Below are 12,571 nucleotides of genomic sequence, written 5' to 3' on the forward strand. Positions count from 1 at the left end.
ACCGGCTGCCGCCGCCAAACCGCCACCAGAGCCGCCACTGCCAGGGACAATCGAGCAAGGTAAGTCCCATCCGGGGGGGGCGGGGGGGCAGACCGTTTCTCCACCAATTTCGGGGGGCTGAATGCGCTGGCATTCGGCCTCCCCAAGATTCGTGGAGAAATTCTCTGACATCCCTAAAACTCTGGCAAATTCTTAAAGAGATGACGATACCATCCTAATGGCAGAAAGTGAAGAGGATCTAAAGAGCCTCTTTTCTAAAGGAAATCAACCTTGACTGCTCATTGGAAGGACAGATACTGAAGCTGAAGCTCAAATATTTTGGCCACCTAATGCGAAGAGAAAAGTCACTGGAAAAGACCCTGATGCTGGGAAAGATTGGAGGCAAAAGGAGAAGGGGACAGCAGAGGATGAGATGGCTTGATAGCATCACCGATGCAATGAATATGAACTTGAGCACACTCCGGGAGAGAGCGGAGGACAGGAAGGCCTGGTGTGCGATGGTCCATGGGGTCACGAAGAGTTGGACATGACTGAACAACTGAACAACATATAATGGAATATTCTCCTTAGAAGAGAATGTGTGTGGCAGAAAGAATGTGTGTGCACTTCAAGATCCCCGAACGTGTGGGGATAACATAGAAGCCTGTTGAAGGATAGGCAGAAAAGCATAGGGAGACAATGGGCAGAATCCAATACTGCCCATCCACTAGTGGAGCTGGCCGCCAGTTGTGGTCTGCATGCAGCCAGCCCCACCACTTCCTGTCCGCAAGCAGCCCCTACTGCTTGTGGAATGACAATGTAGTGCTTCCGGAGGTGAGCCCCCAAACGAGCAGAAACGCTCGTATCTAGAATGGGGCAGGTCGGCGGAGCTCCCTTATGTGAGCTCCGCCAACCTGTCCCCTCCCAGAAACAACTGTTTCTGCTTGCTTCAGCTTGCCTCTGGAAGCACCAGGTCTCTGTTGTGCAAGCAGCAGGAGCCACTTGCGGACTGGAATTGGTGGGGCCAGCCACGTGCACAAGGGCAGCATTGGATTCTGCCCAAGGGCTGCAGGGAGTATGTGGGCTTTTCTACACAAGGCAATTATCACATCTTCATCATTCCCTGCTCATGGTTGTATACAGGCACTTTAAGTGATATCGTGATCCTCCAGTTTCACTTCTGTGTCTAACCAGCACTTTTGGCGAGCTTTTTTAGAGCAGGAAAAATACAGCATTTAATAGTGAAAGTGAAAGATAGTGCAATTTCCTCTTGTGCATTTGTGCTATTCTGCTATACTACAGTGCCACCTAGAGGTTATGCAGCAGGAAAGGCTCCTTGTGTAGTGCTTGGATTTCAATTCTGCAATGAAACTGAAAGTAGATGCAGCTGATTAACAGCCTCATGTAAAAAGGTTCTGTGTTTAAAGTGCTGGCCTCTCCATCTTGTCCTGGAGGACATTCTTCTAGGAGCAGTCTTAGTAGCGCAGTTACCCTGAAACTTGTGAAGCCTTGCCCTCTGCTGTGGAAGCCCACTGCCCTTGCCCCTGATGGGGTTAGTGGCCAAGACACTCTGCACGTGGTCGGAAACAGCTTCACATGGTCATTGTCTGGTGGCACAGAAACAAACAAAAGCTCTAGGTTAAGGCTTGATGAGCTTGTCACAAATTCAGCCTTAAGCTCAAGTGTCCTTCCCCACAGAAACCTCCATCCCTACCCCTTGCTATGTGAGCAGTCATTAATGAAGAAAAATGCACTTTGCAGATACTCAAAGGCACTGTCCCTGTTATTTCACTAACTCTACTGTTGAACTTCAACATTAAACAGGTTCTGGGCTGCAATCTGGCACAAATAAAATCCTGGTCTGTTTATCTATGTTCCCTCTTCCTGCATGCCACCCTTTCCCTTCCATGCACTTTCCTCCATGCCCAAGTAGGTGGAACTCAAGCCTGCTTGGAAGTCAGGTCCTGTGGTCAATGCCACTGGTGAGTGGATGCCTCTCACCTAACCCTGTGCCTGTGTGGGAACACAGACTTGTTTACTCATCGGTGAGATAAATCCCATCTGCACATGTTCACAAACAATGTTTCACATGAGCTGAGATGGACCATAGCTCAGATTAGGTGCTGGATGGCTCTCTGATTCTTCGTCTTTAAACTCATTGAAGAAAAGAGCTGTATGTCAAGTGGCCTGCCCTCTGCCCCCTGCTGCTTTCCATAGGGTGGTGGATGCTGTCACATCACCAGCATTGAAGAAATATGCAACTGCTTGTCCAGTCAGCTTTTGGATATGGAATGGGAGGGATTCCACTATGTAGGAATGAAAACTACATAGTGAGAATTCCCTTGTGCTAAACACAGAAAGAGATGCATGACATTCTAGTGTAGCAAGTTTGCTCTATCTTTAAGGAACATTAACATTGGACATAAAATAATAATATAATATAATGGGGTTTTGTTTTTTTTAATTTAACAAGATGTAAGCAAATTTGTGTGACAACCAATTTCATAGCACAAACTTTGCAAGAAAAAAAAGATGTATGTCCAGTACTGATAAGACACGGTGTTTGAAAGTTTGGAGGCATCTTTCTATTATTGTTACCCTGCATGTAGCACAGTACACTTTCTACAGCAACTGCAAAGACAACACTTGCATACTCCATACGTATAACTGCCTTGTTATCAGAGCTGGACCATGGAGAGAATGGTCTGGAGAGACGTTAGGAACTGGGAGCAATCTGCATTGGAGGGAAAACCAGGTAGACCTCATTGCTCAAGCAAGGTTCATCTGCCACAGGAAGAGCTTTATACTCCTTCCTGCCCAGAAGGATCCAATAGCCATCCTGGGTGGGCAGAGTCAGTCCAGGTTGGGAAGATTCTTTGCTGGCAAGCTGCCACCTGCAGTTTAGTGATGCACAACATGGGGCAGTTGCATGCAGTTCTGGACACCTCCGGAGATATGGACTTAGGTGTCACCAATATGCGGATGACTCCCAGCTCTGTTTCTCCTTTTCATCAAATCCAGGTGATGCAGTGGGTGTTCTGAACCAGAGCCTGGCTGCAGTAATGGACTGAACGAGGGCCAATAAACTGATACCCAATCCAGACAAGACAGAGTTAGTGGGTGGTTTGTCTGCCCAGCTCAGTGATGTTCAACCTGTTCCAGAGGGGGCAGCACTTCCCCTAAAGAATTAAGATCGTCTTCTTGGATCCAGCATTCTCACTAGAGGCACAGGTGAACTTGGTGGCATGGAGCATAGGCTGATATACCAGCTATGTCCCATGGACAGAGATAACCTAGCTACAGTTATCCATGCTCTGGTAACCTCTCTTCTGGATTATTGCAATGCATTATAGTGGGGCTGCCTTTGAAAACGGTCTGGAAACTTCAGCTGGTCCAAAATAGGGCACTGAGATTCTTAACAAGGACTGGCCAACATGATCATGTTATGCCAGTACTTTTCCATCTGCACTGACTGCCTGTCCATGTCCAGGCCCGATTCAAAGTGCTGGTATTAACATTCAAAGCCCTAAATGCCTTGGGGCCAGGTTACCTGAAGCATCATCCCCTCTCATATATACCTGCCAGACCCTAAGATCATCTCCAGCGGTCCTTCTCTAGGAGCCCCTAGCAAAGGAAGTGAGGTGGGTGGCTACTAAGAAGAGGGCCTTTTCTGTTGTGGCATCCCGTTGTGTGTGTGGCGTCTTTCCATGGTCCAGCTCCGATTTATAACTAGGCAGTTATAGGTATGGAGTATGCAACTGTTGTCTTTGCAGTTGCTGTAGAAATGAGCTTCCTAGAGAGGCTCGCCTGGTGCCTATGTTGTGCTCTTTTTGGTGCCAGGTGAAGAGTCCCTTATTTTCCCAGGTGTTTTGGTCTTTCAGTTTCTGTTGTTTTAAATCTGTTACCGTATTTTAAATCTTTGCAGTGCTCCTAGGTTTTATTTGATTATTATACATTTTATTGTGTTGTATTTTATGGTTTAGGCTGTACATGGCCTAGTTCTCTACTCACGTGGAGGCTCACATGATGGAATGCTCCTCTAAACAAACAACAAATTCCCTGCACTTAGAAAATTAGCATGTCTGGCAGAAGGATAGGATAGACCCCTTCATCCTGATATATGGAGAGAAAAATTGGAATAGAAAAGAACCCCACCTGTAATCTGAGGGGGTACAGCCCTCCCTTGGTTTACTACCTTTGTCAGAATGAGACCTCTGAAAAAAGGAAAAAAGACTGTAAGTTACATATAACTCAGAAATTCAAAGCAAAACATTTCAGAACTATATATTCGAGCAAGAATGTGCAAAGGCTGCCGATCCTTTTTTGCAGATTTGCAAAAACTGTCAAGCTATTTGCTTGCTGAAATTTCAACCTTCTAATATGCTGGAATGGTATGTTTGAGACATTTATCCATAAGAATAGATATGTGACTTTTGTAAAGTGGCTGTAGAACACTGTTGTGCACGCATGTGTTTAATATCTGCTATAGTCTTAATTCTGCATCAGTTGTTCCCCATTCAAAGACATAGGTATGATACAGATCTCAATTCTTGTTGGGGATCCTACTGGATCAGTTGCCACTGCCTTTCTGGTGGATCCAACGAAAATTTGTAAACCTGCTCCCTGTTCAGGACACTTATCTGCAACACTGAATATAAGCTTTTCTACATGAAGCATTTGTTGGGCGCTTGTCATTCCCTACTCATGTTGTTTATCAGTTCTTTAGATGATGTCATGACCCTCCACTTTCGCTTCTGTTTGTAAATAGCACTTTCCCTGAGTTTTTTTTTAGAACAGGGGAAATGGAATATTATTTCTAAAGGCAAAAGAAAGTGTGATTTCCTCTTGTGTATTTGTGGTATTCTGCTATACCACAATGCCACCTAGAGGTTATGTAGTGGAAAAGCAGGAAACACTTCTTGTGTAGTGCTCCGATCTCAATTCTGCGATGAAACTGAAAGTAGATTAACATTAAGCCTCGTGTAGAAAAACCCTATTTGTTTCAGGAGTGGAAAATCACAGATATTCATGGCAACTCTCTATTTGAGGGGAAGCCCCAGCGGTTCTTTGTTGTTGTTGTTTATTTACCTGCACATACTGTCAGCATGGCTCAGGTTGGACTGAAATGCTGGTTGAAGTTTCAGCAACAGAATGGGCCTGTTTGGGAAACATTTCCAACAGGTGTTCAATGTGTGGCATGGGAGGAAAATCCTATAATAAATTAATAGATCCACATTGATAGCAGAGCATACCCCCCAAGGAGGGAGCGTTGAGTTTAATTGCTTTTTCTGGAAAGACTACCTCGACAATGTAGCTGTTGCCAAATCCCACTGCCAAAGATGTGACTGGCAGCATTAGGCAGATGAGGGCAGCAGCTATACAGGCATGTCTGTGGAAAACACTTACGGTCATGTTCAGTCGCTTTCTGATGATGGGACATTCTAAGTATCAGTAAATCCAGGGGGTCCGATGGCTTCTTGCACTGAAGAAAACTAAAGCTGCGGTGCCAATCCCAAATGCTCAACCTTCACCAGTCCCACCTCACTTTCCTTCAAGTAGCACAATATTGCCATGAAAATGGATGCAATTTGCAATGAACACATACTGATTTCTGAATTATTAGTCTGGCACCATAGCTACATTTTCAAGCTGTCCTGCACAAAGATGTCACCTGGAATTCTGCAGGCATGTTTTAAATGTGTCTTGAAAACACCTATATTTTACAGCAGACCAAACCTTTCTCTTTATACTGTTTTAATAACTGTGCAGGCAACTCATTCTTTTTCCCTGTGTTGGTTACATGACTGGTATCCAGCCAGAGTTTTGCCATTATTTGCCACTAAATAATGTACCTGTGTGAAACAGCCACCATCATGTGGTACCAAGCGCCATAGCTTCTACAAAGGACCCCACTGCCACCACCACACTTTTGCAGAAGGCTAGATCGGTTTGTGTTTTTGCTTTGTTTTTCATTCACTCCCTAAAAAAATAAGTAAACAAACCAAGTCAAACACGAAGCTGACATTCATTGTACCAAGTTCCAGGCATTCCAGTAATCCTGTGGGCCTTAGCAAAACAAGGTGAAGACAACTATTGCCAGAGTGCAGATATAATATTTGCTGCTGAAAATGTTGTAAAATGATGCCACAGGAGACTGAAGTGTGGAACAAACTTTGCTTAACACTGTGCAACTATTACAGTAAAATAAAATACAAACCCTTCAGTTTAAGAGAGGAGTTCAGGCACTTGCAAATTCACTCATGCAGCAAAACATAGAAATGGCATGTTAAGATGCCCACTTAGGTTCTATGCAATGTAAGCAGTAGACACATTCTAGTCTCACAAGCTCGACTGTGCTTGTTTACAACTTAGCTTCCAAACACCCATGGTTTTCCCTGGTCTTTTCAGCCCCAATCCCATTTCATTGCTTTCAATGGAATGTAATCACAATGTTCTTTTACTGGATACCCTCTTTGGTATTTTAATACAAAGCCAAGCATTGTAAGGGTTTTGAAGGGCCCAGTGAACAGTCTGGAAACAGCAGGTGAATATTCTGAGAAACACAAGTGGTGTACTTTTATTGAAGCTAAGCAAGTGTAGACCCGATCAGCAATCTGGACTGGAGCCCCCATGGAGCACTACGTAAAAGGTGGATATGCATATAAAAACAATTAAACATGTTTTGGAAATCTTAAATGCTGAAAATGTTGTACTACAGAAAATTATAGCTAGCTAAACTTTAAAAAATATTACAATAGTAATCAAGATATCATTAAAAGATATCCCTTATCTCAATATATTGGACATAAACACTGCTGCTCTGCAGCTCTCCTTTGTGAAATGTTGATCTTATGGCCTTTGGCCACAAGGCACATATAAGCAGTCCCACACTATTCTTCACGAAATCAAGGGAGGTGTCATTACTGTTACTTTCAGTAGGCCCAGAGTCACGCCTAAAGAAGGAGATGGGCTTCTGCAGGACGTGAGGGCTTTCATGAAAGCAGGTGCTGTAAAATATACATCCCTCTTAAAAAAAAAAAAAGGGCAGGAGGCAAAGGTGGCATTTGTTTCCTGAACAGCCTACTGCTAAAAAAGGTTAAAATCCCATTGACTGAAAAGCTGACGGCTCTAGCACTCACTCCATGTGTTCACAGCACCACTTAGAGTTTTAATTTCTTTTCCACCACAGAATTAGCTGTGGTATTTTGTTTTATGAGAACGTAGCCAGCGCTGAATGGGCATGAAGTAGCCCTACATTGCTTGCCCTTTCTATAATAATAGCAGTGTAATTAAGAGACCTAGCCGTCCATCATTTCTGTGTGTGTGTTTTAACGTGGAATTATTTCAGATGCCTGGCATACGCACCCTTATCTGCTTGTCCAAAACCCTTACATACGATACAGTCAATAATCTGCAAATTAAAAGTATAATAAGCAGTTGCATTAAAACACACACCAAACCTATCATACACTTCCATGTCACTCACCACATTCAATTCAGGTACCAACTTCCAATTCCTTCTGTTTTGTGCTGGGAAAGAGGCTCTGAGATGTTCTGGTCCTCCCCTCCAGGGAATTGTGACACATTTTCATATGCTTCAAACCATTCTCAGAAGCTTGCCTCGTAAGTTTACATTTGCAGGGCTAGATCTCGTAGGCAGCCTAGATTTAAGATTGAGAGGCAAGAAAGAAAACTCCATGGAGGATTTAAATCCTAACACTGAGCAGCCACAGTTCAATCTGATTACAGACTGCCCTTCCAACCCCCACCCCCAAATGCACCAAAGCTCTTCATATAAAGAGGTTTAAGCCTCCAAACACGAGCTCCACATAACAGGCACACCATTTTAATTTCAGTGGCAACCTTTTCAGCAAGGCCTAAAGGGCTGCTCATTGCTATGGAGCTTCGGCTATTGGCTGGTATAGAAATGAAATGAAATGAATAAATATTGCTATATTCATGATTAAAGTGAAGGAACACATCCGCTGTGGCTACTTTTTATCCACCAAAGTAGCTATATCAGTGTAATCCGTACAGGTGGGTCATACTTTTTTTTTTTTTTAAGGAAAGGGATTTGTGTACAAGATCTGCAAATGCATATGACATTCACTGCATATGACAAGATTTTCTCCATCTTTTAAAGCCTTGACTCCATGTATTACCTGATCCTTCAGCTGCTACACTTTATCTCTCTCCTGCACTCCATTACCGTTCCCCTTTAGGGCACAATCCTATACACATTTAGACAGAAAAAAAAGTGGGCTGGGGAATGCTAGCTGGGGAATGCTGGAATTGTCGGACTTTTTTTCTGTATAAGCGTGCATAGGATTGCACCCTTAATTCTTCCTCTGTATGCAGCCTTTCTTCTTTTTCGTATCTTATATCTGGATTTTTGTTTGGGGAAGCTTATTGTGACATATAGTCCACCACCACCACCATCATCATAAATATCAAATGGATTTGTACCTTTGGCATACATATTTAATACACACGAGCCCATTTTTTGGTTTATAGTAATGGTCACCCATTGTGTAGAACAACTGAGTTGGGCAAAAAAATAGCCTTTTCTAAAGAATAATCACATGTCTGAACCACAGGAGGGGAACCCCCATTCAAAATAATTTCCCTGCTTCATAGTATATATTTTCCACTGTGAGGCAGAGCAGTACTTCCAGAAAGAATAACAGAACTTCAGCATCTTTTTCTGCACCATTCTTTAAATCAGTATTCCCCAAATTTCTGACCCCAAGGCACAAGAGTGGTTTTTTTTTTCTGAATTACAGTTGTAGGCATGCTTAAAAAACATTTACCTTTTAAGATGTGCAAGCGTGTGGGTTACCCAATCACTGTGGAGCCCATTTCCTGTTTCTGTGAGAGTCACTCTTCTGGGTGTGCATTCTAATTGGCAGATAATGATCCATGCAGAGCTGCAACAGGCAGCCTCCTTTGAGGGTGGGTAATGCTTTGCGCCTCTACAATGGGAGTGGGAGATGTGGTGGAATTACTTGGACACAGCAGAGGCCTGAAAGGTGAATCATAAGACACGGTGGGCAGCTTTCCCTTTGGGCAGCTGACCAGAACCTTGAATTGTTTAACATATTTAGTTCTGCCATTACTCTGGTTAGGAAATAACATTGGGGGATTCAGATGACAACCCCATATATTTAAGGAATGCATAAGGGGGCCTAGGGACTGGCCAGGAACCTTCCCCCTCTATCACTGCAAGAAGGGTGTCTGTTTGAACACCCCTATTACCTACCAACTATGAGAGTTACTGGGTGGGATGGTGTGGGATACCTCCCCTTCAGTCAGGCACAATGGTGCTTGAACACATTTTCCAATCAGGCAATGAGGAAAGAATTATTCATATTGTAAAGAATCTGGTCTTCCCTCTAGTACGTCTGTGAACAGACACTGCCAATATTTGAGCCATGTGGACATTTTGTGTGTTGGACAGTATCGCTTCTACAGATGTGCTTAAAAGTATTTTCATCTCAGTTTACATGTGACTTTCTGAATTAGCACTAGGTTTGCATTTCTTAAGTAATGTTGGCTCCCTCCTAAAACATATTTGAAGTAGTTCAACATGAGTTAATGTTTTGCACATAAATACTTGTATATCAAGCGGGAAAACATAAATTTATCTCTTTTTTATTTTTAAAGCAAGTATAAATGTATTGCTTCGACTTCAAAGGGGAAAACCCAGCATGATGGACTACCTATTAATTATGAGGATTATGTTTAGACTGCAGCTTTTGGGATTTATCTTTGAACTAGAAATATATGTCTATTTTCTCTGATTTTTCAAAAATGAACTACTAATCTTTGAAAAAGTATGATGGGCTTCATCCATAATCACCTTGATATTTTTTTTTAAATGGTCCCACTGATACATTTTTAAAATAGTGTGATTTGAATGGCCGTGAATTGCACCCACTGTGTAAAGGCCAGGTAGAGCCAGAAACCTGTTTAAATTAATGGAACAGTTTCCACTAACTTCCAAGTGCTTTAAAGCAAGCCTAATGAATGAAAACGTGAGCAGTTTTTATTTTTCCGTACAGCGCTACTATTTATGTAGTAATAATAATAATGACTATTAACCTACATTATTTTTTCGATAGCTCCGTGAGCTTTAATAAAATACTGGGTGTAATTTGGTTTGATATTTTTATGCCGCCATAATGAATTTGTTTGTTATTCATTGTAGCACCACTCTCTGCACATAAATCAATTTTGCTTAGTATTCAGCTCAGATAATGCACATGTATTTCTAGAGGTTTTCTGGGGGGGGGGGGAAGAACGGCATATTAATAGTACATAAATAAACTCTAGTGTTTTAGGTGCAATTAGAAAATACCGTAAAATCTTTGTCTAGAATTGGTTTTGGATGGCATGTGTAGAAAATAAACACCGCTCTGTTGAATACTTAGAAGAATCTGACTTCTACTGAACTTTTATGATAGTAATACTATGAAAATTACTGTCATTATGACAGGGTGAGTTGTGTGCAAAGGCAGGACCAACTTTACACAAAGGGGCACACTGCACACCCTTGGGGCCCCTGCCAGTGGAGGCCAAACACTGTCAGGGACTGTAGGCAGGTTTTGTCAACACTACAATATTTTTCCCCAAGTTCAGTGCTTTATTTTTCTCCTAAGTATGAACAGAAGTCATTCACTTATACCAGGGATGGGGAACCTCTTCCAGCCCAAGGGCTGAATTCAGTATTGGAGAAGCTCTCAGGGGCCGTATTCCAATGATGGGTAGGACTAAAGGCAATGGGGGGCAGGCTGAAAGCAAAAGGGATAGGCCCAAAATACAAAAAATACCAGCATATTGTAGCTTGCAGCTCTTAATTCTGGTAACTCAGCCTCAGGAGAGGCATTTCAGCCTTTTAGAATGGGGCCAGGGCAAGGGGGAAGGCCATCTACGGATTTGACTGTCTGGCCTGAGGTTTCCCAGCCTGACTTGCATGGCTGAAACAATATTAGTCCACAGGGGATACCACTTGGGTGTTGCAAGTTTCAGTGGTGCAGTTAGGTAATTTTAGTTTCTGGCATTAATAGCGCTTAAAACAAAAACCTTACAGGGCCCCCCTCTTTAAATGGCAATGTGTACTACTTCACTTGTGTCAACATGTGGTAAGCCAGCTCTGCCTATTTGCCTCCTGCTCATTCTGCTGAGTGGGGTCCTGGACCTCTGCCCCAAATTCCTGCTCTGATGGCACCACTGGCATGTTTACCCCCTTCGACTGAGTCGTAGGTTGTACCTTGTTTACACAGACAGACACACAGACAGACAATGAGAGAGAGATTTCTATCTATCTACCTATCTAAAATTATTTCTAGGCCACTTTTAAGGGAGGGACATTCTCAGGGTGGTGTAGAATGTAAAAACCACAGAACATGGATACAATTAAAAAAAATCCATGAAAGCATGCGTCAATAAAATCTATAAAAATAGATTGCCAATTAAAACAATTAAAAACAAAACTTATCAATAAAAACCAACCACCCATACTTCAGGGAAGGCCAGGGAAAACAGGCTGGTTTTCACAGCTTTCCTGAAGACCTGCAAAGAAGCAGCCTGATGGAACTGGGTTCCAGAGATTTGCCTTATGGTTACAAGTTGTAATAAACTAACTTTTTCTTTGAACATGGGCAGAAGAGATCTGATGCATTTGAGAGCATATGCCACCATTTCCTCCTTGTTAGCAGTATTCTTATTTCCACTTGTAGCTAACATTTATCTACAGTGACATTTAGTGAAAACAGCAAGACTGCATCAAAACTGTAATCTTCTCTGATGCTGATGCCTCTTTGTTGGGAATACAAATCATGGCCTTCTTGGCACGTTAGCCTATATACTGAAGTGATTTTAAGAATCCCTCATACTGCTGGGATGGATGGATGGGTATGTGCGTGCGTGTATGTGTGTGTGTCTGTCTGTAAGTAATTAGCTCAGTGTTCAAACATTAGCACTGGCAAGCACAGCCTGATCTTGATATCTTGTTACTTGTGTGAGTAAGCCCATAGACCTTTACCATCTTCATGGGCAAATTTCTAACATTCATAATGAAAGCGGAGCAAAACTCAGCTTTTCTGGAAGGCCTTACTAATTAAATGGCGACATTACGTTGTGTTGCAATATAATTCTTCTCCTTAATAAGCATAGAATGTTCCCTCCTTGACTCTCTAGGCTCTGTCTCTCTCTTTGGATAGGTTCGCTCGTAAGTACGTCCATGTGTTCTGACATACTCAATGGGGGTCAATGTGTAATTAGGGTTGCATGTGTTTAATGCAAAGGAACAAACAAAACCCTATGTAAGGCAGTCCAAATTCTGCACCAAAAAAAGGATGAATTCTGCTGTTTGTATGAACTATGGAAATTAATTAGCTTTGCCTAATTTCACCTGTCGTTATTATTTCCTTTGCAAAGTTTATTATTAGAATGATTTATTTTGGCCCTGCCAGTTTTGGAGAGGGAGCATGCAGTTAAACAGCCCCTCCCCCACCCCCATTAATTAAGGCCACAATACCCTGCTCACTTTTGTGAGACCAGTGAAGGGGTGTGTGTGTGTGTGTGTGGGGGG

At 42.6% G+C, this 12,571-nt stretch overlaps 1 protein-coding gene across 2 annotated transcripts in view; it reads right to left on the reverse strand.

Annotated features, from left to right (window-relative positions):
• Positions 1-7,848, reverse strand: part of LOC146344273 (uncharacterized) — a 30,643-nt gene extending 22,795 nt beyond the window's left edge. Inside the window, exons 1-6 of one of the 2 annotated variants that reach the window (XM_084860343.1) lie at positions 7,822-7,848; positions 7,466-7,640; positions 5,832-5,959; positions 5,068-5,136; positions 4,135-4,193; positions 1,471-1,586 (exon numbers count right to left, since the gene is read on the reverse strand). In XM_084860343.1, the coding sequence (XP_084716469.1) occupies positions 1,471-1,586; positions 4,135-4,193; positions 5,068-5,136; positions 5,832-5,854 (267 nt within the window). In that variant the 5' untranslated portion in view covers positions 5,855-5,959; positions 7,466-7,640; positions 7,822-7,848. Of the gene's footprint in view, positions 1-1,276; positions 1,587-4,134; positions 4,194-5,067; positions 5,137-5,831; positions 5,960-7,465; positions 7,727-7,821 lie in introns of those variants that run through there. The other variant, XM_084860342.1, reaches the window with a different exon arrangement.
• Between the last annotated feature and the right edge of the window lie 4,723 nt (positions 7,849-12,571).

The sequence above is a fragment of the Heloderma suspectum genome, chromosome 5 (assembly GCF_057233095.1).
Source record: "Heloderma suspectum isolate Gila_16-S chromosome 5, 16-S_ref, whole genome shotgun sequence".
Lineage (NCBI taxonomy): Eukaryota > Metazoa > Chordata > Lepidosauria > Squamata > Helodermatidae > Heloderma > Heloderma suspectum.